Source organism: Gallinula chloropus (assembly GCF_964237585.1).
Source record: "Gallinula chloropus genome assembly, chromosome: 18".
NCBI classification, from domain to species: domain Eukaryota; kingdom Metazoa; phylum Chordata; class Aves; order Gruiformes; family Rallidae; genus Gallinula; species Gallinula chloropus.
Genome location: NC_140103.1, coordinates 2,577,619 through 2,600,953, shown reverse-complemented (window position 1 = coordinate 2,600,953; position 23,335 = coordinate 2,577,619). Strand labels below are relative to the sequence as shown.

Here is a 23,335-nt window from a genome sequence, read left to right as displayed (position 1 = left end):
CCACCCAGCTTACCTCTAGCTCCTTATCTCCCAGGCTGAGCGCAGCGCCTGTAGAACACACAGAGGCTTTGAGCTGTCTTTATCAGGGAATACAGAGGTAGTCAGTTGTCAAAGCTGTCGCTAAACTCAAGCAGCAATCATCAAACACACCCATACAAGAAGATTGAGCTCTGTAACTCCGAGACTGATGCATGCAAAGGAGAAACACGGGTGCAGGAGCTTGGCTATAACAACATGTTTTTAACCTCATCAACCCAGCCATTAAATGGGAAGCAAAGCCCCCTCCTGTGCGTGCCAGGAGCCGCTCATCTATTTATCCCCTGTGCCAGCAGCTGGTTTGTTGGGGTGGCTTTAAGTTTCCTGCTTGTTCTTAACACCCAAAGGAACGCTGAGTATCAACCCTGCACGGCAGGTAACTTCTACACACTCCTCTTCCATCATCCCCCAAGCCTCCTTGGAGAACTTCAGGTGAAGAATTGCAAGAGCTGAATCATACCTTGAAGCACAAACATCGCTATTAGGTGACTAAGACCAAAACAATTGTCTCCCTCTATTTATTGCAACTGATGCTGTTATTAAAGACCAGACACGTCCCTCCCCAGCCCCTCGCGCTGCTGGGTCTGCGTGTGCTGGCGAGATGCCACGGGAGGCAGGTTGCAAACAGAGGGGACCCTTTGGGTGGGATGCGGGACAAGGGGAAAGGTGCTTTGTGCTCCCAGGAGCATCCTGGCTGGGGATTTGGGAGACCCCTGCGGGTGCCTTGTGACATGGGTCACCTCTGATCCCTAAAACAGGGCCAGTGGCCATGCAGGGTGGAGGGGGAGGATGTCTCATGGGAAGAGGCTGTCAGGGTGGGGAACACCAGCAGGCCACTTAAACAGGATCTGGTGCATCTCTGGAGTGGTTGAGTGAAGCTTTGAAAGCCTGTGGGAATGAACCCAGCTTTTAGGAAAAGCCTGGGAGCAGGGCACTGTGGTGGGGCTGGAGAGGGGATGTCCCCCCTCCAGGGAAGGACAGCGTGTGGCATGAAGCCATGCACGGACACCTGGGGCAGGCAGACCCCAGGCTTTTATATTTGAGCAAATTTATATTGGAGAAAACCCAATTTCACTGGTTTTCCCTGATAAACCCTGCCCCCCTGCACCAGCGCCTGAGAACGGTGCGTCATCCAGAGCCCTCGCATTTTCATGAAGCAGAGCAGAGCTGAAGCAAGTCGGGCTCTGCTCCCCCTTCCCAAATGTTCACAGTGTTGGGAGCCAAGCCAGGAAACTTTAAGACACGTGTGAAGAAGCTGTGGGTAAGGCTGCTCTCCTGGAGCACTCAGCTGCCCCCCCTGCAGCACCAGCCTTGGGCACACCCAGCTCAGGAGCATCCCCCACCACCCTGCAGGCATCCCCACCTTCCATCTCTGGGGAGCACAGGGGTCCAGGGCTCTGTCCTCTCTGAACATCCAAGCCCCAAACATCCTTCTGGCTACACACTCGCTGTTCGTAGGGTGGGTCAAGCCATCTACAGCGTCACTGGTACATCCCTGCTGCAGGAAGGAGGTCTGATTGGACATAAAATTTAAGGAAAACATGAAGACATCTTACATAAATTACAGCTCCGTGGCTTAGGAGAGCCTGCTGCCCAGTCACTCCCCTGGTTCTCTCCCAGAATCTGTCAGGATTCAGTGCTCCCTTGCCCAGCCAGACCTGACATGGGCCACTCCAGGGTCCTGAGTTCACTCTTCTCCTGGGAGCTCCTGCATCTCCCTGGGAGGGAGGTCTTCCCTCAGTGCATTTGACTTCATCCACCTGAAAAGTGACAGAAGATCAGACATAAGCTGTGTGGTTTGATAGGAGATTCACCCCCAGTCAAGCTCCAGGAGCCGAGGGGCTTTGTGATGCTCCCAAATCAGCTGTTTCACCCTTCAGCAGCCTTCTCATCTCTGTTCCTCAGCTTTCATCCCATGGGACTCAGCCAAGCTCTTTGGGTAAACAAACCCCCACGTCTGAGAGCTGCCTGTGCCCTGGCTGGGGCTGGAGAGTGTTAATCCCATCTACACCCACCAGGTCCAAGCAGTGCCTGCAGCAGGGCTGGGCACCCCCCACTGCGTGGAGCTGTGACAGGGATGATGCACATGGGGCTTTTATTATTATTCTAAAAACACACAATTGGGAAAGCCAATATTTTTAATGGAAGCAGTTTCAAATGCTGGTGTTTGTTTGCTTATTAAATGGTTTAGCTGGAGACAGAGCATCTTCAAAGGAGGAGCTGTGTATTTTTTTCCCCAGAATGGGTATCTGGGGCTATAGTGCCGTATTATTATACGTGAAAAATATTTCCTGATTAGCTTTTTATTTCAGAGAACACATTTAACTGACACTTCCCATGCTGACAGCTTGCCAAGCTTCCAAGCACAACTCCAGCAAGGAGTGTGAGGCCAGTCCAGAGGGAGCTGCAGCCCAGCTGACACACAAGCTCCAGGAAAGGAGCTTTTCCCGTTTCTGGAGAGCCCAAAGCTGAGGTCTGTGTTGGGACACACATAGCAGGTGTGTTGGGGATGCCTTTCAGAGGAGCATGATGCACTTCCAAAGCTGTAACCATATTTTGGGGACCTGGTTTCTTCTGTAACTCCCTACACCAATGGAGATTGTCCCAAAACATGTGGGAAAGGTCTCTCCACACCACCACAAACCCAGGGCTGGCACTGGGAGAGCTGAGGGGCTCAGCCAGAGCTGGGGGATTAATCCTTGGCCACCTCAGGTCAGAAATTGAAGCTCCTCTCCATCTCAGATGTATGGCTGATACAGGCCCCTCTGAGGATGCTTCAGCAAGGATGGAATGGCCAGAGCACCAAGGCAGGCTGGTAAGGCAAACCACAGCCACACTGAGTCCCTTTGCATCTTTTCATCCACAGCTGCAGTACCAGAAACACACCCTCAGCTGAGGAATCTTTTCAAAATTAATAAACACATAATCACCATCTCTTCTCACACAGATGCTGGGGTCCCCACGCTCCAGCCAAGGAAGGCTGATGCCTCCCACCACAACTTGCCCATCAAGCAGCAGCACTGCCATCACTTCACACCCTCCCCAGGGGGATGCTGGGGACCTGCAAGCCCCTCTGCCCCTGGGTGCTCCGCGGGCCCCACGGCTCAGTGACCTGCTGCCAAACCCAACTCCGGCCCCTGCTGACACCTCCATCCTGTTTGTGGTGTCTTTGGCTCTTCCCCTCCAGCACTTCCAGTCCCCTGCAGCTCCCCAGCCCGCTCAGCTCCAGCCCTGCCTGTGCCTCTGCCAACACCAACACCCCGAGGCCCCGGCGCAGCTGAAGGCAGGAGCCTGCCCGGGGTAGATCCCCGGAGGGCTTCACCAGCACACACAAGGCAGAAGCCTAAATGCATAATGAGGGGTTCTGTGGGAAAAGCAAAGGACCATCCCACCCCAAGCACACGGATGCTGGAGGGGTGGGAGGGAGGGGGACACACCAGAACATCCCTGGGCCAGGAGCCCTCCAGCCCAGCGCCTTGGGCTCCTCCTGCGCAGCCTCTCCGGCACGCCTCGCTCCCAGGGGCCCACTGCAAACTCAGCAATGCCCTGCACCTCCTCAGCTCTGGGGCCATGGAGAGCAATGCCCCCTCACCTGGCACAGGGCACAGCTCCCACAGCATCCACCCAGCATGGGGAAAGCCCCTTTGTACCCCCCTCCCCAGGTGCTAGAGGCAGCCTGGCTCCACCGTGTCCTCCACACCCACGGGGACCCCACATAAGGGAAAGCCGAAAGCTCACTCACCAAACCTCCATCTCAGGAGAGGCAGAGTACCCAGCATGGGGGCCAACAGCCCCAGGCAGGGGAAGTGACACCAAAACAGCACAATCATAACCCCACAGAACCCCAGAAAACCAACAATAAACTGGCAGAGCTTCGCCAGAGGACTGGGGCCCCTGTTCTACCAAGTGAGCCCTATAGCAGTCATCTCAGAAATTCATCAGGGGTAGAGTTCTGCTGCTTTGTGTTCTCTGCAGCTGCAACACGATCATCCCCTGGGATCATCTTTCCTCCCCACAGGCAGGTGAGGTGGAAACCACCATCTCCAGGTACTGGGCAGTAACAGGACCCTGCAGACCCCGATACAGACGCTGCCCTGTAAGCCTCTGCCAGGGAGAAACCGTGTCCGCCACCAGCGCAGACCCTGCTGCAGGGAGAGCTCCCACCACCATGCAGGTAGGTGTTTTGGCTGGGTGCTCAGCTGCTCTGGGGCAGCAGGTTCCTTCCCTTTGGCTTCTTGCCCGGTGGGGCTGCGCACAGCATCAGGCCAGGTCCCAAAGGCTCTCCTTAACGTGAGGACACGTTAACACCAGCATCACAGGTTACAAAGTCAGGGAACAGCGAGTTATTCCTTGGTATTTGCATGCACAGGGGCACAGAAAGGAGCCTTCTGAGCTGCAGCATGGCCACGTCCTCCCCAGCTCGGGAGCCCGCTGTGCTGCAGGAAGCAGGGTTGCTCAGGTTTCCAGGAGGATGAGAACCTTGCACTAGTAAAGCAACGACCACAGTCTAAAAGTCACCATTCTGCTTTGTGTGAAGATAAAGCTATGGAAATCCTTTCTGTTCTAGTGAGGGAACTCAGTGTCCATGTCTTCCTTTCCCCAGCTGACACTCTGCAGGCTCCGGACTCATCAGTGGTGCTTCATTCTCTTCAATGTCCTGCTTTTCCACGTGCTGCTTTTTGGGGCAGACTTACTGGAGGAATACTTCCTGCGGTCGTTGCCTCTTTCCTACACCGATGCAAAGGCTCTGGAGATCAGGGAGAGGGCCAGGAAGCTGGACATGGATCCCCTGAAGGCCAATCTCTCCTACACTGTCAGCAGTTCAGCTGTGTGCTCCCATCAGGAGATATTTTTGCTCGTTCTTGTCTGCAGTAGCCCAGGAAACAGGACAAGGCGCAACGTGATCAGGCAGACGTGGGGCAACACGACAGGCGCCAGAGGTTACACTGTCCTTACCCTGTTTGCTTTAGGAAAATCAGCTTCAGCAACAACCCAGCTGGAGATCAATGAAGAGGCTCAAAAGCACAGAGACATCATCGAGGGCAGTTTCATTGATTCCCCCGAGACACAGACACAGAAGATGCTGATGAGCCTGGAGTGGACGGTGACTTTCTGTCCCCACGCGAGGTACGTCCTCAGAGCAGAGGAGGGGATGTTTGTGGGCATTCCCAGCCTGGCTGGGCACTTGCTTAGCTTAACACAGCTGGAGGACGTTTACCTGGGGAGGGTCGTTCATCAAGCAGTGCCCAACAGAGACCCCGACAGCCCTGGCTTTGTTCCCACCCACCAGTACTCAGAAGAGTTTTACCCAGATTACTGTGAGGGAAGCGCCTTTGTCATGTCCCAGGACGTTGTTCGCAAGGTGTACGTGGCCGCCGCGGGGGTACCACTTTCAGTGCCCCCCGATGTCTTTGTTGGCATCTGTGCTAAAAGAGCTGGCATCACTCCCACCCACAGCTCCAGGTTTTCTGGGGGAAAGCACATCAGCTACAATCGATGCTGCTATCAATTCATTTTCACCTCTTCCAACATGAAAGAGGACGAGTTATTTAAAGACTGGAAGGAAACAAGTGATAAGAAAGATTGCTCCTTGCTGGAAACTTACTACAGCCTGGTGTCCTGCAAGGTGCTGACCTATATCGACAAGTTCAAACAGTTTAACTTAGACAGAATAAAAAATGAGGTTCTTCATTTTGTCGATTAAGATTCAACTTTTGTGAAGAAAGGCTGCACTTCCCTGCACCAGCTGTTTTCTCTCATAACTCTCAGTATCACCATCTCCCAAAGGCACCTCTCTCCCCTTCAATAGCAAAGGGATTCTCAGTGCTGTGGTGGCACAGCTGGAGCATGTCCAGTTCTCTTGCTGCTACTCAAGTTCCTAACATATGAGTTAAAAACTGTATTCTTGGAATACCTGTCTGTATCCAGCATTTTCCAGACTTTTTGAAGACCTCTGATTTTTGATCTGAGCAAGGCATCACCTACTCCCAGAGTATTCTGCAACAAAGGGGAATCCTCCTGCACACCAAGGGGAGCTGCTTCTGAGAGCAGCCTGGTTTACAGGAGTGGTGGAACTACAGAACAGCCTGGAGTGGGGACAGACATTGAACCAGGATGGGAATCGCTTGGTAAACAGCCCGGGGGCATTCAAGGCAAGGAACAGAGCTCAGCTGTTAGAGACTTGGTAGTTCTGCCAGCAGCATCAGAGAACAGGGACACAGGCAGCCCAGTGGCATGTCATTACACCTGAGAAGGGTGCCAGCCCTGGAGCCAGTGAGTTCCCCAGCACACCCGTAACACCAACCTCAGTCAGAGCATTAAAATCCCCCAAACCAGGAAGCAGCTGCAGAACACACAACCTGCTCATCCCTGCGTCCTCCAGGTTAACTCCTCCACATCAGCTCTCCCAGCAGCACATCTCAGCTGGACAGATCAGTTCTGCAGCGGTGACAGACCCACACAGACCTCTGAGGGCCCCCTCTCCTCCTCCTGCTGTGACCAAAGGAAGCAGAGGTCCTGAAGCATCCACAGTTCCCAAGTACCACCACGTGCTGCCTGTTAACCAGGGTCAAACTATCACCTTTGGTTTTGGGAGGGGGGTTCTGTTTGGGTTTGTTCCAAACCAGGTTCATCATGTTGCCTCACTTCTCGTTCTCCATCATCCTCTTCCTGGTTCTTCCCTCACCTTTTCCCTCTGCTGCTTCACACAAGGGGTGGGGACAGGAACACTTAAATTTCCCAACTGTGTAAGATACACCAGCAGCAACATGCAGTTCCTGACCCATCCTGTGTATTGCTGTAGGGATTATGTGCATAATAGGGGGGAATCTGACCAATTAATGGGAACATTGAGCTCAAAGCTCAACAAAATAAAGCACATGTGCATATATATAAGAAAAATCCCCTTGTTTGGCATCTCTGTGTATTCTAAAATATTGTATTTGGCAAAGGCACCATGCAAAGCAGATGCTAAAGACTTCACACACAGAGTAGCCTTCAAAAGCACCAGCTGAGAACACACAGGGAAGAGACTCATGAATTGCAGAGAAGGTTTATCCATCCATTTCTTTTACTGAGATTTGAGTATAAAGCTTGTACAGAGCTACCAGCACACAAAGCCACCTAAAACAACAAAGCTGAGCTCTCCAATACAAGTGCAAACTAAGGACTTCCAAACTGCCTTTCACTTCCTCTTCAGTGCTTCCATGTTTTCTCTGGATGTGGGGTTCAGGAAGCTTCCCTGCTCTCACTCTCACAAATGAGACACCTTGTACTGTGTTTCTCTCCAGCAGATGTTTATTGCACACACCCAGGGTGGAAGCAGTGGCAGCAGCTTTGTACAGACCAGATCACAACCAACAAGGCAGGTTACCTGCATCCAGGTAGCTTAGTACACATTAGGGGATATTCCCCAGCCCTTCTGCACACATTCTGAGCCCTTGCCAGCTGTTTTTAGCAGGCAGTACCATCAGCTCTGCTGCAGCTCAAAGCCACTGCGAGCAACAAGAGTGACTAGATCACCCTGCTTCACTTGGTAGAGCAGGGACACAGGGTGAGTGCTTTCCACAGATGCATTCCCACCTTGACACACCACTAAAATAAGCTCCAAAGTAGGAATTTTGTGGTTTATTTCTGTCCTCACAGCTATTTCTCAGGTTTGCTTCTGATATCAGCAGCAAAAAGCATATAAATCTTTGGATAAAGTACATGGCAGTTGCTGTTTACAAAGACACATCACATGTCACTAGTGACCAGCCAGGCTTGCATCACACCCACAGCTACCTGACCCTCTCCAGAGGAGGGGACACAACCTTGTGAGATACATCTCCACACTCCTACTCCAGCTGATGCTTGAAACATGAAAGCTTTATGCTCTTTACCCCTTTGCTTCTAACTCAGACAACTAATGTAATATATATATTTTAAAATAATGCTTAAAATGAAAAAATTCTGTTAAAAAATAGTGTAAACAATTCCAGATTTGGTTCCAAAGTAGACTTGTAGTGCTGTAGCTCTTGCTCCTTTTGAGCAGGTAAACTGAGCTGCCATATAGTCGCAGTCAAGAAGGGAGACAGAGCTCCCAGTTTGGTTTGATACACTAGAGCATGCACTCTTTTCATTTAAGGGCTAAAAACTTGGGTTTTATCCTTAGCATAAAATGTAAACAATATTTAGGATTATTTATTCAACCACAACTTACATCCAGCAAGTTGAAAACAGAAGTGAATCCAGATCATACTCCCTCGTGTGGACAGAAGGGTACTACTTTATTCTTACCAACAGGGCTTGTGACAGAGTCTGACCAACCAGCAGTTTGCTCCATGCCAGTGCCAGCTTTGGCAGAGAGAAAAAGAAAAGAAATAAAGACACTGTGGCAGCATGTGAGGTTACAAACCTCGAGGTGTTCTGGTGTTTGGGTTTTTCTTTAAATTGAACTGAGAAAACACAACAGGAACTCCAAACCCAAGAGCAGTTAACTAACCACTGATCATTTCTGTTAAATCACAGCAGTCAGCAGCTGGCAGAGCACTTACCTGGCTGCTTGTCTCACAACAGCACACAGAGACCTCCTGCCTTGGCATTCTAGGGGAAATTACACTGTGCCCTCCCAGGGTTTGATTTGCTCTCATGACCCATTTTGAGACAAAGTGCTTTGCATTCCTTTAAAGAGAGAATCTAGAGAAACTCCAGCGTGGGGAGTCCTGACACCTTGTATCTTAACACCTATTTCAGTAACGTGATTTGCAAGAAGGGGGACCAAGACACCAGTGACATTACTCTGCTCCTTCCACAGCTGTAGTAGAAACTGCCTTAACATAATAGGGGCCTTCGTGCAGGTAAGCCCTAAGCCTCAAGTAATACTGATTCCCAAAGATCTCTGCAATTGTTTTAGAGTTTGCAAGGGCCTTAACCAATTCGTATTTGGCATCCTTTGAGGCTTTGTCTGGCTCCACGGATCTGTCCACGATGTACTCCACAAATCCCGGGGCGTTGAGCATCAACTTCTGGGCCCACGGTTGATTTGCAATAGCCTGAACATGGAGGCAGAAGAAGGGGAGGGGGAAACACCTCCTTTTAAAACCCAAAACACATTTACACAAGCAGGTTGTTAGACAAACAGCCAAGGAACAGAAAAACTGAAGTGGGATATTCATTCTACTCAGTAGCTGCACAACCACCACCCAGATCCAGCAGCAGGTTTAGCACTGGAAAACAAGAACAGCTCATGCTTCTCTTCAAAGTGAATTATCACAGCAGTGCCTCTGGTACCAGAGAAGCACCCTAGAGTATAGCTATTGGGGCTTTTTTGTGTCCTCATCTCCCATTTATAAGAAAATTAAGTATTATAGACATGACATCTGCTGCATTCTTTAGTGGTGACTGCAAGGGGGGCACGCTGGGAAAGGCCTTATTCCTGACCACTTCAGAGCTCTAATGAGACATTTGAGGCATTCACTTAAAACCCCAAAACCCAACTGAGACTAAACAGCAATACAACTCAGTACCTGGTCTTTAAAACCAAAACCACTTACAGTAAAAACCCGTAAAGCCCCACAGTGGAGATCAGGGAATGGCTGGGTACTGATGCTGCGGAAGAGCTCCAGCGGCTGGCTAGACAGGGACATGAACCACGACTCCGTCATCCTTAAGAGGTCTTCTGTCTGCTGCTCTGGCTGCACACATCAGAGATACACAGAAGGAAGAGCTTGATTAGGACTATAGAAAGCTTTCATGTTCAATAGTTACAGAAGTTAGTTAAAGCAAACCACCAGCAGGTTAGACTGCAGTAGCTGATGTCTCCAACTTATTTTTATGAAGCAGTGACTTTTATTTAGGCTGGAAGACAGATTTAAATAAATTGACTTTGACATGAGTGCTGTACTGGAGTGCACACCTGCAAGACAACTTAAAAGGGCTTAACTTGCTTACTACAACCAGACCACTGGATCTAAAGAACATACACAGGGATTAGAGCAGTTTGCAACTATCCCTGTAAAGCACAAGAATATTAAACTGTTTACTCTCATTCCCTTGCCAATGATGACTTCATGTTTTATAAACAGATTCAGAACACCTGGCTTCTAACACACTCAAACTTGAAGCAAGCAAATAAATCAGGGAATTTCAAAACAGTAAAAGTTAGTGACTCAGAATCCTAGAAACCCACTTCTACCTAAGCTGGATGCTGCAAAAAGGCCTTCACACAGTTAGTCAGGTGCACAGTAACCTCGTTCTTGTAGCTTCAAAAAACAAATACAGGAATCCCCACTACAATTCAAACCCCAAACCAAACCACACGCTTACAGGCAAGTAAAGAAGAGATGAGATTGCATCCAAGCATCGCAGTCGCAGCTCCGTGGGGGCATTCCTGGCCTGGTGCCCTATTCTGTTCAACAGAGTCTGAAATCTACTTCCTTTCAAGATAAAAACAAAAGGGTTTCAATTAATTCAGACAGACCTGTACAGAAGAGCAGTTACCTGTCAGTCACATTACACCACACTAACTGGCAGAAAGCATTGCATATTAAACCTGAGAAAGGCAACTTCTTGACCTGCTGCAGTAGCAGCAGTGTGTGATTCCTTGCTTTACATGGATCCAAGATAGACAAATCCCAAGCTTTTATGTTAATTCTCTGACTCTCTTGTCTTGGGCAGTGTGGACTTTAATACACTTGTAATTAGCAATCTTCAATCCCATCCTACAGTGCTCCAGTGCTACCTGCTGTTACAGATTTTCACTTAAAAAACAACATTCAGACCAGCAGCAAGAAGTCCAGCACCAAATGTGAATCCTCTGAACCATTTTTACATAAGACATCATTACAACATAGTTAATATTTTTCTAATCCTGCCAAGGAGGTCATGACATCAGCAGGAAGATGAGGAATCCAAATTAACTCCAAGTACTGATGATTTGTATGATGCAGCTCACCAGACAAGGAGTAATTCAAACCACACTTGCAAAATGGAAGTGCCAGCTGCCAGGCACTGCACACTGCTGTGCCTGGCAAGGCAGCTACAGCACCCCACCTCACCTGCAGCAGCACAGCCACTCAGACATCCTTCAGGATGAGATAAACACAGGGTTTGGTGTAACATGGAAAGGGATCAAGACAACCCACTCACAACATACAGAAAGAAAGATGACACTAACTAGTTTTCTCTAGAACCTGTTTGCCTTCCACATTAGACCCCAGGATTCCCAGCGTGTCCACTGCCACTCCGATCATGGTTGGGTCGTGACTCTCTGCCATTTCAAAGACTTTTTCCACAAAGATGGGGTATCGCTCACAGATCTGCTGGGGACTGTCAACAACAGCCAGATTTCCAAAGAATTTAACAAATCCTGAGAGAAAACAACAACAACAAAAAAAAAAGCCTTCAGAGTGGAGGAATGATAACTTGGGCAATGTCAAAACTAAATATACACTGATATCAGATTGTTTCACTGCTAGACTGGGTTATTCAATCTGAATACTGGTTGTCAAAGGCATCAGGATAAGGACAGAACTTGGGAACAAACCAGGATTTTGGAAGTTACTTAATTAATGGGGTAGGAACTGTCTTGAACTCATCTAAACCCCCCCAAAAACTACAGTAACACAAACTTCAAGCCTACAGTACGGTCTCTCCAGATCCTTCCTGTACCACCACTGTTAACCAGTAACATTATTCATGTGCTTAACTGTCCTTTGGCATCTTTTTTATACATCCAACACAGACATTAAATAATTATTAAAAAAATAATAATCACATGAGCTTTCAAACCAGAGGCCTGGTAGCCTTCTGGATTTAACTCATTAATAAAGCCAAGCAGCAAACACTGGAAATGAGGAATGTGGGAGGTAACCTGGTAAATAGAAGCCTGAGAAAGGATCAGACTCTGCACCAACGATGATGTTGGAAATTTTGTCAATGACTCCTTGTTGAGCCAGATGCTGCCGCCCGTGTGGGGTGTGCGCCAGCGAGGTCACCATCTCTATGCATGTGGCTCTGTAACACACAAACAGCTGTTGTGGCCAATTTCAGAAGCACCCAGTGATAAAGAAACAAGAGATGCTCCACCCTTAAGACAAGAAGGAACTGCCCCAAGCGTCCAACATCCCTCCAAGCTCAGCTCTCTCTAGGTGCAGAGCTGGAAAGAGCCCTGCTGAGTCTGCAGTGCAGCACAGTGGGGAAGCTTCATCTCACTTGCAAATCCAAGAGTATGGAGCTTTGCATTCAAAGCTGGTTAAGAAGCAGCTGACAAGGGGCTTTCCTGGAAAGGGTTCTAAAGACACATGATTATCTTTAAAGAGGGTTATTTTAACAATGGGGAGATCTCATCAGCAAACACACTACCACCATACCTGACCAGCACATCATCTCCAGTCAGCTCTCCAATTAACTCTGATATTAATCCACTGTTTACACAGTAATTTAATGAATCTGCTGACACTGAAGAAATCTCAACAATTAACTAAATAAAAGCAAAAGGAAAGATTGGTTAGAACAAGGTTATAAGGTTAAGGACTCAGAGAAACAACCAAACACACCTTACAACACTGACTGACCCCCTGTATCTGTAAGAGACAGAACTCCATGCTTCCATAATCAACCCAAGGTTTGCTAGGAGTTCCAACTGCACATGCATTTGATTTCTTCACAGCCACCTCCTCTTCAGAGGATGATCACTACTATCCCCATTAAACTCAGGTGTATCATTCCTCCTTTGCCAGACAGATGTAGACCCACACACCTGGCATCTCCTTCCCGGTCCCTCCCCCCAGGAGCATTAACAGCACTTCACACCCAAAAGCTCAGAGACTACAGCAGATATTTTACTTCCAGAGCAGCAGAAATGTTGGTATGTCTTTAGTAACCTTCTGGTGCCCTGGGCACCACAACTTAGGAAACATTTGAGAGCCACAGCCCAAGAGAGCTGCAGCATTCATCCAAACACCACCACCGATGGCATCCCCACCTCATACACTCTGTAGCGAACAACATCACTTGTTGCCATGACATTCTTCAGGTCGCTCAGCAAACTGCTCACAAATAAAGCCTCCAGGCCATCTTGTGTCTGTGCTATTCTTGAGAGAGATTTGATGGCCTGGAAGCAAAAAAACCAGCAACTTATTGTCAGGAAAACACAAGGAAGAAAACCCAAGGTGAGCTGATTTCGTTTCACTGTTCTTCAATGTGCTGACTCAGGCTACACAGCTACAATTTTAATTGTGATTCACTTTCCAGGGAGAATTAACCACAGCTATGTATGGCTACTCTAACCCATTCCTATTTAGGAGTTCACTTTTGCATCAATACCTACTGAAGGTAACAGTTCTAGGGAAGTTTTCTATCAAGTAACCTCTGGGCTTAGGACACCTACAAGCTTACACCACCTTTCAGGCAAGCTCTCTTTGCTTCAAAAGAGGAGCAGGTGCTACCAGACACAGCAGAAAGGGTGTTCTGTGTGGTGCCTGCATCAGTGCAGAGAGAAAGGAACAAAATGAAAGCAAGCAAGCAATGCTCACCTCTTTAGCCACAGCTATTTTCTCTCCACCAATGCAGTTTATTATCTGCCGCAGCAGCTCAGGGCTGTTGAGAATTTCTGTAACAGCATCTGAATTTTCAACAATCCTCCCAACCTAGAGACATGAGTAAATAATTATAGAATGCAACATTAAAACAAACTTTATTCCACTCTTACAGACATTCAAGCACTGCAGCAGCTAGCCAGACCAGCAGAATCACCAGTTTTGGGGACTGGACACCCTGAGCAGCCTGCTGAAGGCTGGTCCCACTTTTAGCTGGGAACCAGACCTGAAAACCTCTAGAAGTCAATTCCAACCCCCCCTGTTCCACAGTTCTGTTCTTTCAGATTGGTGCAACAAGTGCCAAATTACTCCAGCTTATTGCTCTTTGGTGTTTCCACAGTATCAGTCAAAGCTTCCTGAGTAGCAAAGAGTTGCTGCACTTAATCCTGACCTGCTGTCAGCCTCAGAAAGCCTCACCCAGAGCAGGGGACACGATTAATTCACTTCTGTCAAGACACAGTTTTACATTTAACAGACCACACAGCATTAATCTAAAGCTCCTGGGATAACACCTGCACCACTCTCCTCACAAACCAGGGCAGATTGGGACTAGCCCAGCCTGGCTCAAGACACAGCTCCATCCCCCCTCCCAGAGGCAGGGCCGGTACCTGGGATATGGAGAGGACTTTCACCGAGTCGTCGGGGTGGAACAGCCCCTTCTGAAGCTCCGCTCCGAGGTTCTGGATCACCCAGGCCGGGCCCAGGGCCTGCAGGAGCCTCTCCAGGATGGCCACGCATGCCGACACCTGCTCCCTGCGCGGCACGGAGAGAACACCAGGCCTCTTAGGAGGGGAGACCGCCGCCCGGAGCCCCCAGACCCGCCCCGCAGGAGGGCGGGGAAGGGGCCGGGGCAGCGGCCGGAGACACAGCGCTGCGGGGAGCCACGGGAGGCAGCTGGGCCGGGCCGGGCCGCGGGGCCGAGCCGCCGCTTACCGGTCGTTGGTGCTGAGAAGGGCGAAAAGCGCTCGCAGGTGGTGGTCGCGGAGGTGGGCGCGGAGGTCGGCGGGCGGCACGGCCTGCAGGGCGAGCCGCAGGGCCCGCAGCTCCTCCAGCGGCGCCTCCCGCCGCGCCGCCCGCTCCAGCAGCTCCGCCGCCGCCTCCGCCATCTTGGCGACGCCGGAAAGTATCGCGAGAGCCGGCCGGCCCTAGCAACGGCCGCGCCTGGCAACCGCCGCGCCCGCCCGACAACCGCCGCTCCGTCGCCAGGAGCTTCTTCCGCCGCCGCTGCGCCGCGAGCAAAATGGCGCTGGCGCCACGCGCCCGCCTGGGTCCTCCCTCCCCGCGCTCTGATTGGACGGTCGCGGGAGGGGGCGTGGTTGGAGGGGGCGTGGTCTCGCCTGAGGGGGCGTGGCCCGGGTCAGCGTGCGGGGATGGGAACCGACACCGACCCCCACACGCCCCCCCCCCCCCCCGACGGCTGCCGCCGGGCCGAGCCCCCCCGGATCGGGCCGGGCCGCGCTCGCAGGCGGCCGCGCTCCCCGCTGCCCGGAGGACGGGTCCCTCCCAGGCCGGGACAGCTCAGCCTGGCGCCGCGGAGGTGTCAGGGCGGCCCCCCCGGGTGCGTCCCGCTGGCCGGGCACCCCATGGCTCGGCCATTGCGGGTGGGACGCGAAGCCGGGAAGCCGGGACGGGCTGGCAGGGACCTGCAGAGCCGCCTAGCCCACCCCCCACAGTGAGCAGGGACACCTTCACCTGGGTCAGGATGCTCAGAGCTTCATCCTCCCTGACCCTGGATGTCTCCAGGGATGGGGCCTCCCCCACCTCTCTGGGCACCCTGGGCCAGGGTCTCACCCCCCTCAGATTGACGAGCATCCTCAGGTCTCGTCTAACCCTGCCCTGCTCCAGTTTAAACCGCGGCCCCTCGCCCCAGGGCTCCTTGTCTGTCTGTCCCAGGGCGTCCGCCTGTCCCCGGGGCATCCGTCTGTGCTGGGGCATCGCCTGTCCCAGCGAGTCCACCCGGCCACGGCGCGGGCAGGCGCGGAGGTGGATGCTGGGCTCGGGGGTCGGCGGGGCAGAGTCCCCTCCCCGAGGAGGCCGCGGGGACGCCGCGCGGTCCTACGGGCCGGGGCAGGCGGGCGGGCACCGGGCTGCGGCCAGCGGGGGAGGAAGAGGAGGAGGAGGAGGAGTCAGCGCTGGTTGCGGGCAGCCTCCCCGGGCAGCCTTCCCGGCTCGGGGCAGAGCAGGTGGAGGGACGGCGGGAGATGGAGTGGCTGAGCCAGCGCTGCCCGCTGCCGCCCGCTGCCCAGGGCTGCCCCCGGCCGGGCCGCGGCACCGTGCTGCTGGTAAGTGGGACCCTGCGGCGCTGCCGGGCTGGCTCCCTGCTTGGGGCGGAGGGGCAGGGAAGGCGAAGGGCTGGGGAGAGCGGGGCGTGCGAACAACTGAGGGGCAAAAGGAGGGAGAAAAGGAGAAAAAAGTAAAGGGAAAAAGGCAAAAGTAAAAAAGAAAAATGGAAAAAAATGAAAAAGAAAAAGAAGAAAGGAAAGGAAAACAAAAATAAAGGAAAAAGAAAATAAAGGGAAAATAAAAGAAAAAAGAAAATTAAGGAAAAACGAGAAATTAAGAAAAAAGGAAGAGAAGAAGGAAAAATGAAAAAGTTTAAGAAAGAAAATGAAAAATAAGGGAGAAAAAAGGAAAAAAATAAAGGAGAAAATAAAGAAGAAAAAGAAAAATAAAGTTAAAAAAGAATATGAAGAAAAATTAAGGAAAAGGGAAAAAAGAAAAAATAGAAAAGAAAAAGAAAGTGATCCTTGAGAGGGAATGTGTTCTCAGTCTCTGCAGAAAAAGCTCATTTCTCGGGAGTTTTGGGTTTTTTCCCAGCTGTGCTGCAGGAGCTCACAGCCCACTCAGGCTTGCCACGAGTTGCCTTTGGTTGTGGGTTGTTTACAGAACCTCATCATCATCACTAAGCGAAACGTCCTAACATGGTAACTGAACCCTGAAGCTGGTTTTAGTTCTGCAGGGCAAACCCTGCAGAAATCTCAGTCCATCTGAACTCAGCCATCAGCTTCCCAGCCAGTGCCTGGCAGTGAAATACTGAAAATCTCAGAGCAGGATTTGCAGTTTTGTTCCCTTTAATGTTTTGACAGCCATGAGTTTACTCCTGAAGTTTCCCTCCTTCGCTTTTGCCCCATCCCTGGCAAAACATGTTATTCTGGGGGAAAAAACCCCGAAAGATTAAAAAAAAAGAAGAGGAAAACCCACCCGAGCCCCCAAGCATCATCCCCTTGTACTAGTATTTAATTGCAAATGTTTGTGGGGATTTCCTCATCACATGCACATCATTCTCCAAGAAGATTAATGATTGCCATGCTGAATGGGCTGGATTTGGTTTTTTTCCACAAGCAGGGAGCTTGATTACCTCCTAACGTGGAAAAACGGGTACCCCAGCATCTCTCTGCTTGGCTTGCAACTCCTGAGGAGCTTCTGGGATTTGTTACATAATATTTGTTAAATGGCTTAATGGAAATAAATAAAAAGAGCAGCAAAGAAGCTCGGAGAATTATGATGAGGAACCTTGTGATAACAAAGAGTGTTTCCTGGAATGGCTTGGAAAAGAGGACACGACCACTATCAGCCGTTCTCTGGATGGAAAGGAGTTGTTCTGTGTGGGGACCAGAGATTGTTTTCTTTTTTAATTCAATCTTTTTTTTTTCTTTTAAGAAAATAACCCCCCCCCAATCCCTCTGGCATGGTCCCTGTAATGGGAGGCTTTTCAGAGGACAAAGGAGGATGGAAATAAAGAAGGGGGGGGGAAGCAATATATTCTTAGTCTTCCCAGCGTGGTTTTTTTATCGCTGTAGTTGAATAAGGTCCAGATGCTGTTTATTTCCAAGCTGAGACAAAAGACAAAGAGAAGAGCAGCTGTGCAGAGACAGCGAGCGCTGCAGAACGGGCACCAGCCTTGGGCTCTTACTCAGCACACCAGATTAGCCTGGTTATCCCGGCGCCGTCCCCGCAGAGATAATGACATATTTTCATGTGAGTGTGTCTGGGGCACGTGAGCACAAAGAGCAGCGCAGGGGCTGGCCAGGGACAGCACCCAGTGTACAGTGAAGCCAACTTGTTGCTGCTGCCCTGCCAGCCCATGGCAGCACAGACAGACCCACAGACCTGGGCTGCGTCCAGCAGGATGGGGCTGAATGGAGCTGGTTTCACTGCCCTGTTAGAGCCAGGTCATTGAGATGAAATGAACTTAAAACCCCTGTGTTTGAGGCTCGTCACCCCATGCCTGCTGTGTGAGCCTGCCTTGTAGCCTGGGTGGGCTGTGCAACATCTGTCAGCAGCAGACAGGCATCATCCCTGGGCTGGCAGGGCCACAGGAAAGCTCTCCGTGTCCCAGCACAGGCTGTGGTACCCCAGGCTTCCCATGGCTTCCGTCCCACATCAGGCTCTAGCCCAGATGTGTTTCCCACAGATGGATCCCTGTCCCTCCCTGGGACATTGCTCTCCTTTCCCCAGCCCTGGGGAGGCAGAGGGTCCCGTCCCCAGCCTTTCCTGGCCCTGTGTACACAGCAAGAGGACAGCTGCAGGGGATGTCCTCAGCAGGGAAGGTGATGTGCTCCATGTGGGAACCACCAAGGGTGGTTTGCAACAGAGATGTATTTTAACAGAGGTGATCAGTCACTTACCTCCTCCTAATTTGTCACTTAAATGACAAAAAAATATCACTGCAGTGCTGGGAAAAGGAGGCTGGAGAGCTCTCCTGAGCCATGGGTAAGGTAAATGCTCAGTTTTACAAAGCACAGCATTCCCCCCAACAGCACCCCTCCTGTACTCTGCATTTCAGGTGCTGACCCTGTCCCTGCTGATGTACCCGGTGCTGAGGAGTCTGGCCCTGCAGCTGCACTCTGCTGTCACTGGCAGCTACATCTCAGGGACCCACTCCATTGCCTTCATCAACTGCCTCAACGAGCAGATCGCCAAGGATATTGCCAGGTACAGAAATGCCTCCCCCCCGTTGTCTGCTGTGACTGTTGGAAAGCAGCTTCTTGGGGAAGGAAGCCCTGCCTGGCTCCTTGAGAGGAGCTGGGCTTCTCTGTGCTCTGCTCTTCTCTCCAAATGCTGCTACCCTCCTCTTCCACTCTCCTCCTCTCTCTGCACCACATCCCTGCTGACCAAGAGCTGTGCTCCCTAACAGAGGGCTGAGAACTGCCTCCCAAGTCAATGCCACATTAACATCAAGCCAGTTTTCAGTTTATTCCACTCATTTTAAAGCCACAGCCCTAAATCTCCAGGTCCTCAGATGAATTAAGCTCCAGCCCCATGTTCTCTGAGCTGCCAGAGTTTTAATACTTCTCTTGAGCAACACAGCTAAGCAGGAGAGGTTCACAGAGGGGGACAAAGCACAGTGCACAGCCCTGGAAATAAATAAAAGGCAAAAGTGGCCCAAATAAAACACAGGAGGTGGTGCCTGGAAGCCTGCACACTGCTCACCTGACAAACTTCAGGGCTTGAGGGCTTCACCTGGGTATTTTCCCCCCTCTCTTTTAACACATGAGATACTTTACAGAGTATTTTGCATGCAGAGGTGGTTTTTTCCTCACATACCCACCAGTCCCAGGCTCAATAGATGGTTTGTTCAAGGCACTGAAGCCGTGTTGACTGGGCAAATGTTTATGATGGACCATGAAGTTTCCTGCAGCACCTCTTGTGCAGCTCTACAGCCGCTTGCCAAAACCTCTCTGTCTTCTGCAAAGCCTTCCCAGCCAGACAGGAACTGACAGGCTACTGAAAGGGATGTTGTGTCACCTTAAATACTGTGGCTGTGTTAGGAAATTCAGATGGAATAAGATCTGTACCACACGCTGCCTGCTGGAAAAAGGAGTAACTGTACATGGCTGGTGAAAAGAGCCCTCAGGTCCTGAAGCTTCATCTTAACAGCTTAGCAAATGTTCTCCACTCTTTGTTCCTTATCTCACAGCAAAGGGAGAGGAAACTAATCCCTCCCCAGCACTGAGATATAAGTATTTTAGTTGTGGTTTTTGCTGGCAGAGCAATTACTCTTTTGTTCCAGAATTGGGATGAATGAGCCGTGGTTGTAGGGCTTCTACACTCCTTTCCCCACAGACCTGTCTCCTGGGCTGTGATGCTTATCCTTCCCTCACATTCCTCACTGGGGCACTGGCTTTGATGGATCCAACCACAAGGAAGTTTTCTCTTCTTTTTTAAGGAAGAGAGGTTTGGGGTTTGGGAAAACTGCTTAGCCACGGGTAGAATTCAGCCCCTGGCTTGCTTGCTGTGTCAGTTCTCACCCAGTTTATCTGGATTACCATTAAGCTAAAAGCCTCAGAAGCAAGCCCCAGGTCTGCACAGGAGAACTAGCCTCACACTGGCTGTGGGTTGACCCCGTTGGGCTGGACAGCGTGGGCATCACACCTCCCATAACTGAGCTAACACCCGAGCAGCCTCTCAGCTGCTGCCCTAGCTGTGTGCACATCATCTTCTTTGCTTTCTCTGCTTATTAATATTTCATCTGTCTCCATTCAGAGCCTCTTGTGAGGCAGGGACAAAGAAACACACATTAAGTACCCAACCAAAGGATATCATGCATTATGCAGATGTTTTCCACAGATCACGTTCGGCTTCTCATAACGCTTCCCAGTCCCTTGGTGGCCACTTGTTTCCACTCAGCTTGCTAGAACAAAGTTCAGGCTCTCAGTTAGGATGGCAGTTTCTTGGGATGCAGCAGAAGCAATTAGAAGGGACCCACACAAATCAAACGGTTCTGGCGCTGAAGTGACTTGGAAGTCGCAGGCAGCAAAACCCAAGCGATTTGTGCCATGTGTTGGGCATGACAAACGCAGCAGGGAGATCTCTGCTCATGCTGCTGCTGTTTGTTGGTCTACAGATTAACTCAAGATGCTCTACAAGCATTAAATGCCTCCAACTGGCTACACATGGTGAAGAGAAACAACCCGCAGCCTCCGCAGGGGCCTCTCCTCCCAACCCACGGTCCCTCTGAGCCATCAGAAAAGTCCATCTCCATTGCCTTGCTGTGCTCAGACATGAAACCCCATCCCGTGACTTACCTGGGTCCCCTCACTGGTTCCCCAGAGCGCTCTTGGAGAGGCAAGATGTTGTAGGAGAGCTGGGATGGAAGGCTTTGCTCCTGGCACCGGGCTGCTCCCGGTTCCCCACCCTGCACAGCCCCTTGGCCTCGTGCTCGTGGTTGCAAGGTACAAACTTCTCCAAACAGCCAGAGAAAGTGGCTCTGGTGATGAAGACATGCAAAGAGGCTTATGCACGTTCTAACAAGAGCCCAGCTTCTCTTGTGGGTCAGAGGCCAGATCGCAAGAGTACCTCCAGCCACGGGGAAGCACCTCTTGTGCTCCCTCTGTCAAAGCTGATGGCCAGGGGCAGCACCTGAGGCTGGGGGCGAGCTCTGAGATACACTGAGGACAGGTACTAACCCCCCTCCTGTCTCTCCCAGGGCCATCATGGAGAAGAAGCTGGCTGCCTACGTGAACATCCTGCCCAAGAGCTCGGCCTTGTAAGTTGGGCTGAATGTTCCCAGACAGAGGAGGGGGAGATGGACACCCCACAGCCCTGGGGGGGTGGGGAGCGGGCAGTTTCCAGAAGGCTGCTGGGTCTGTTTGCTGTACAGATGGCAGAGAGATGCTCCCCACCCATGCAAAGTGCCCTGAGCTTATTAAAAGCCGCAGATGCTCCATTTAGGGACCATTTAGTTATCAGTTACTTAGCTACACGGAGAGAGCAAAGAGCAAGGTGATTTATGGTCCTCAGGACACGGTGCTGGTTTTTAGAGGATCTAAAAAGCAGCTAAGGTAGAGACCAGAAAAGGCCCTTACATTATTAAGCAGCACTTTCAGGATGGAAGAGCAATGTCTGACCTTGAAACACGACCAGCCACGCTCTGCAGGTGCCCCCAGCCATCCATGCTAAGGCCATGGCTGCACCCAGAGCTGGATTTGCTGATGCTGTGATTGTTTTCTTTTAAATCCAGGTATTTCTGGAAAGGGGAACTGGAAGAATCCACTGAAATACTGCTGGTAAGTGACAATTCCTCCTTGTCCCAGGCAGAAAGGGCTGCAGGGTGGGTTGGGGAGGACAGTATCCAGGGACCCCCAGCACCTGCCCACGGGCATGGCAGCGGCGCCCAGAGATGGTGGCCTGGCTCTGCCCCTCATCCTGCCTCCACAGTGGACATCAGATAGGGGAAGAGCCCAGGCAGGGCTCCTGCTGTGCCCCCATTCATGCTGGATGAGTGCAATGGGACGGTACATGCAGGACTGCTCCGTCCCCTTGGCTTCTCCCTTGGGTTTTGTCTTGTTTTTACTCTCCACAGTTAGTGAAAACAAGGACATCCAAAATAGGGGAGTTGTCCGACTACGTCAGGTGAGGCTCTGGCTCTGTGGGAGCACTGGGTTTCCAATCCAAGGTAGGCTGCCACCTCTTGCTCGGGCTTTAGGAGTCAGGTTCCTTGAGGCCTGTCCCACCCCGGGGTGAGGGGGGTTAAAGAGCTCCCAACATACCTCGTGAGCCAGAAAAACCCAGAGACAACATCAGCAAAAAAAGGTTGGCAGAAGAATTGACTGTTGGGCTTCAACCAGGCCCTCTGTACGGGGTACGAGGAGGGATTCTCCTTCCCTGAACACAGGCTGTTCCCTGGCTGCCTCGGGCAGGAGTTCCTGCAATTCCCAAGCACGGAGCACTGAGCAGAGTCAGCGTTGGGCCGGGGCCCCCGGCTGGCAGCTGCCGGCTGCGGTAAACCCCAAACTCCCAGCAGAATTCTCACATGGCAGAGAGAGACGTGGGCGCTTTGAAGTCGGGGGAGAGCGTGGGGCAGGGCTGGGAGCAGACACCCAGCTCCCTGCGCCTGCGAGCGGGAGCGGGTCAGCCCTGCTGCGGGGCTGGGGGGGACACTGTGCCTCTGTTCCCGCTTTAGATCCATCCATCCCTTCGAAATTCCTGAAATCATCAGCCTGCCTGTCGACCAAGGAAACCCTCTCTACCTGAAATGGATAGAGGAGAGCGTCCCACGGGACTGATAGGGCAGCACCTCAGTGTCAGGGCTGCTGAGCCGTGCCCCTGGGGCAGGCAGCTCTGCACCCATGGGGAGGCAGCTTGCGTCTTCACAGGTCTGCTGTAACACAGAAGCTTGGGATTGGGGGTTGTGTTTGCACTCCAAACACCCCCCCCTCAACCTGACCCTGTGCTCCAGGGAGCACCAAACAGCCTGGAGACAGTGAAGTAGGGGAGGGCCACATGCACCAAGAGCTGTTGCAGCGTTGTGGATGAGGATACACGGACATGCACATGTCAGGATGCTGCAGGATCTGGGGGCTCCCTCAGTTCCCCCACAGCAAGTGCCAGCTGGTACCCATGGCCTGGCAGCCCCTCCAGTGCCGTGCACCCCTGCAGCCTGACCATCCTCCCTGCTCCCCCGCAGCATCCCACCACACTCTGCCCCCCACTGCCCCAGCACAGCGCCTGCAGACACGCTGCGATGCACCGGCTCAGCCCCTCTCCTGCTGTCACACAACACGCTGGTCTGAGCCTTATAAAACCTGAGGAAGGAGCCAACTGGAGCAGGAGCCACAAGCAGCATCCACACCAGCCCTGCCCTACTCACTGAGCTGGGCAAGGGCCACCCTGTGCTGGCAGGACTGGGGCATCACAGGGCTGTGGGGCAGCACAGGCCCAGTCCTGCATCCCCCTGCAACGCCTGACCTGTGGCTTCCTAAACAGGCCGAGTTTAACCT

General features: G+C 51.7%; 3 protein-coding genes across 3 annotated transcripts; 2 read left to right on the top strand and 1 right to left on the bottom strand.

The window, feature by feature from the left end:
- Positions 1-4,204: 4,204 nt before the first annotated feature.
- On the top strand, positions 4,205-5,740 carry B3GALT9 (beta-1,3-galactosyltransferase 9; the record flags this gene model as incomplete). The annotated part of the gene is made up of 2 exons (XM_084272715.1): positions 4,205-4,210; positions 4,640-5,740. The coding sequence occupies 2 exons, from the start codon at positions 4,205-4,207 to the stop codon at positions 5,738-5,740; spliced, it is 1,107 nt and encodes a 368-aa protein (XP_084128841.1).
- Positions 5,741-7,091: 1,351 nt separating this feature from the next.
- On the bottom strand, positions 7,092-14,719 carry PSMD5 (proteasome 26S subunit, non-ATPase 5; the record flags this gene model as incomplete). Its single annotated transcript, XM_084272714.1, has 10 exons — positions 7,092-9,068; positions 9,570-9,710; positions 10,342-10,451; positions 11,192-11,383; positions 11,888-12,030; positions 12,387-12,496; positions 13,001-13,129; positions 13,551-13,664; positions 14,222-14,366; positions 14,547-14,719. The coding sequence occupies 10 exons, from the start codon at positions 14,717-14,719 to the stop codon at positions 8,811-8,813; spliced, it is 1,515 nt and encodes a 504-aa protein (XP_084128840.1). The 3' UTR covers positions 7,092-8,810.
- A 1,095-nt stretch (positions 14,720-15,814) lies between these two features.
- Positions 15,815-22,679, top strand: LOC311198397 (protein CutA homolog; the record flags this gene model as incomplete). Its single annotated transcript, XM_084272341.1, has 6 exons — positions 15,815-15,895; positions 18,400-18,548; positions 21,043-21,102; positions 21,577-21,622; positions 21,919-21,968; positions 22,519-22,679. The coding sequence occupies 6 exons, from the start codon at positions 15,815-15,817 to the stop codon at positions 22,619-22,621; spliced, it is 489 nt and encodes a 162-aa protein (XP_084128467.1). The 3' UTR covers positions 22,622-22,679.
- Between the last annotated feature and the right edge of the window lie 656 nt (positions 22,680-23,335).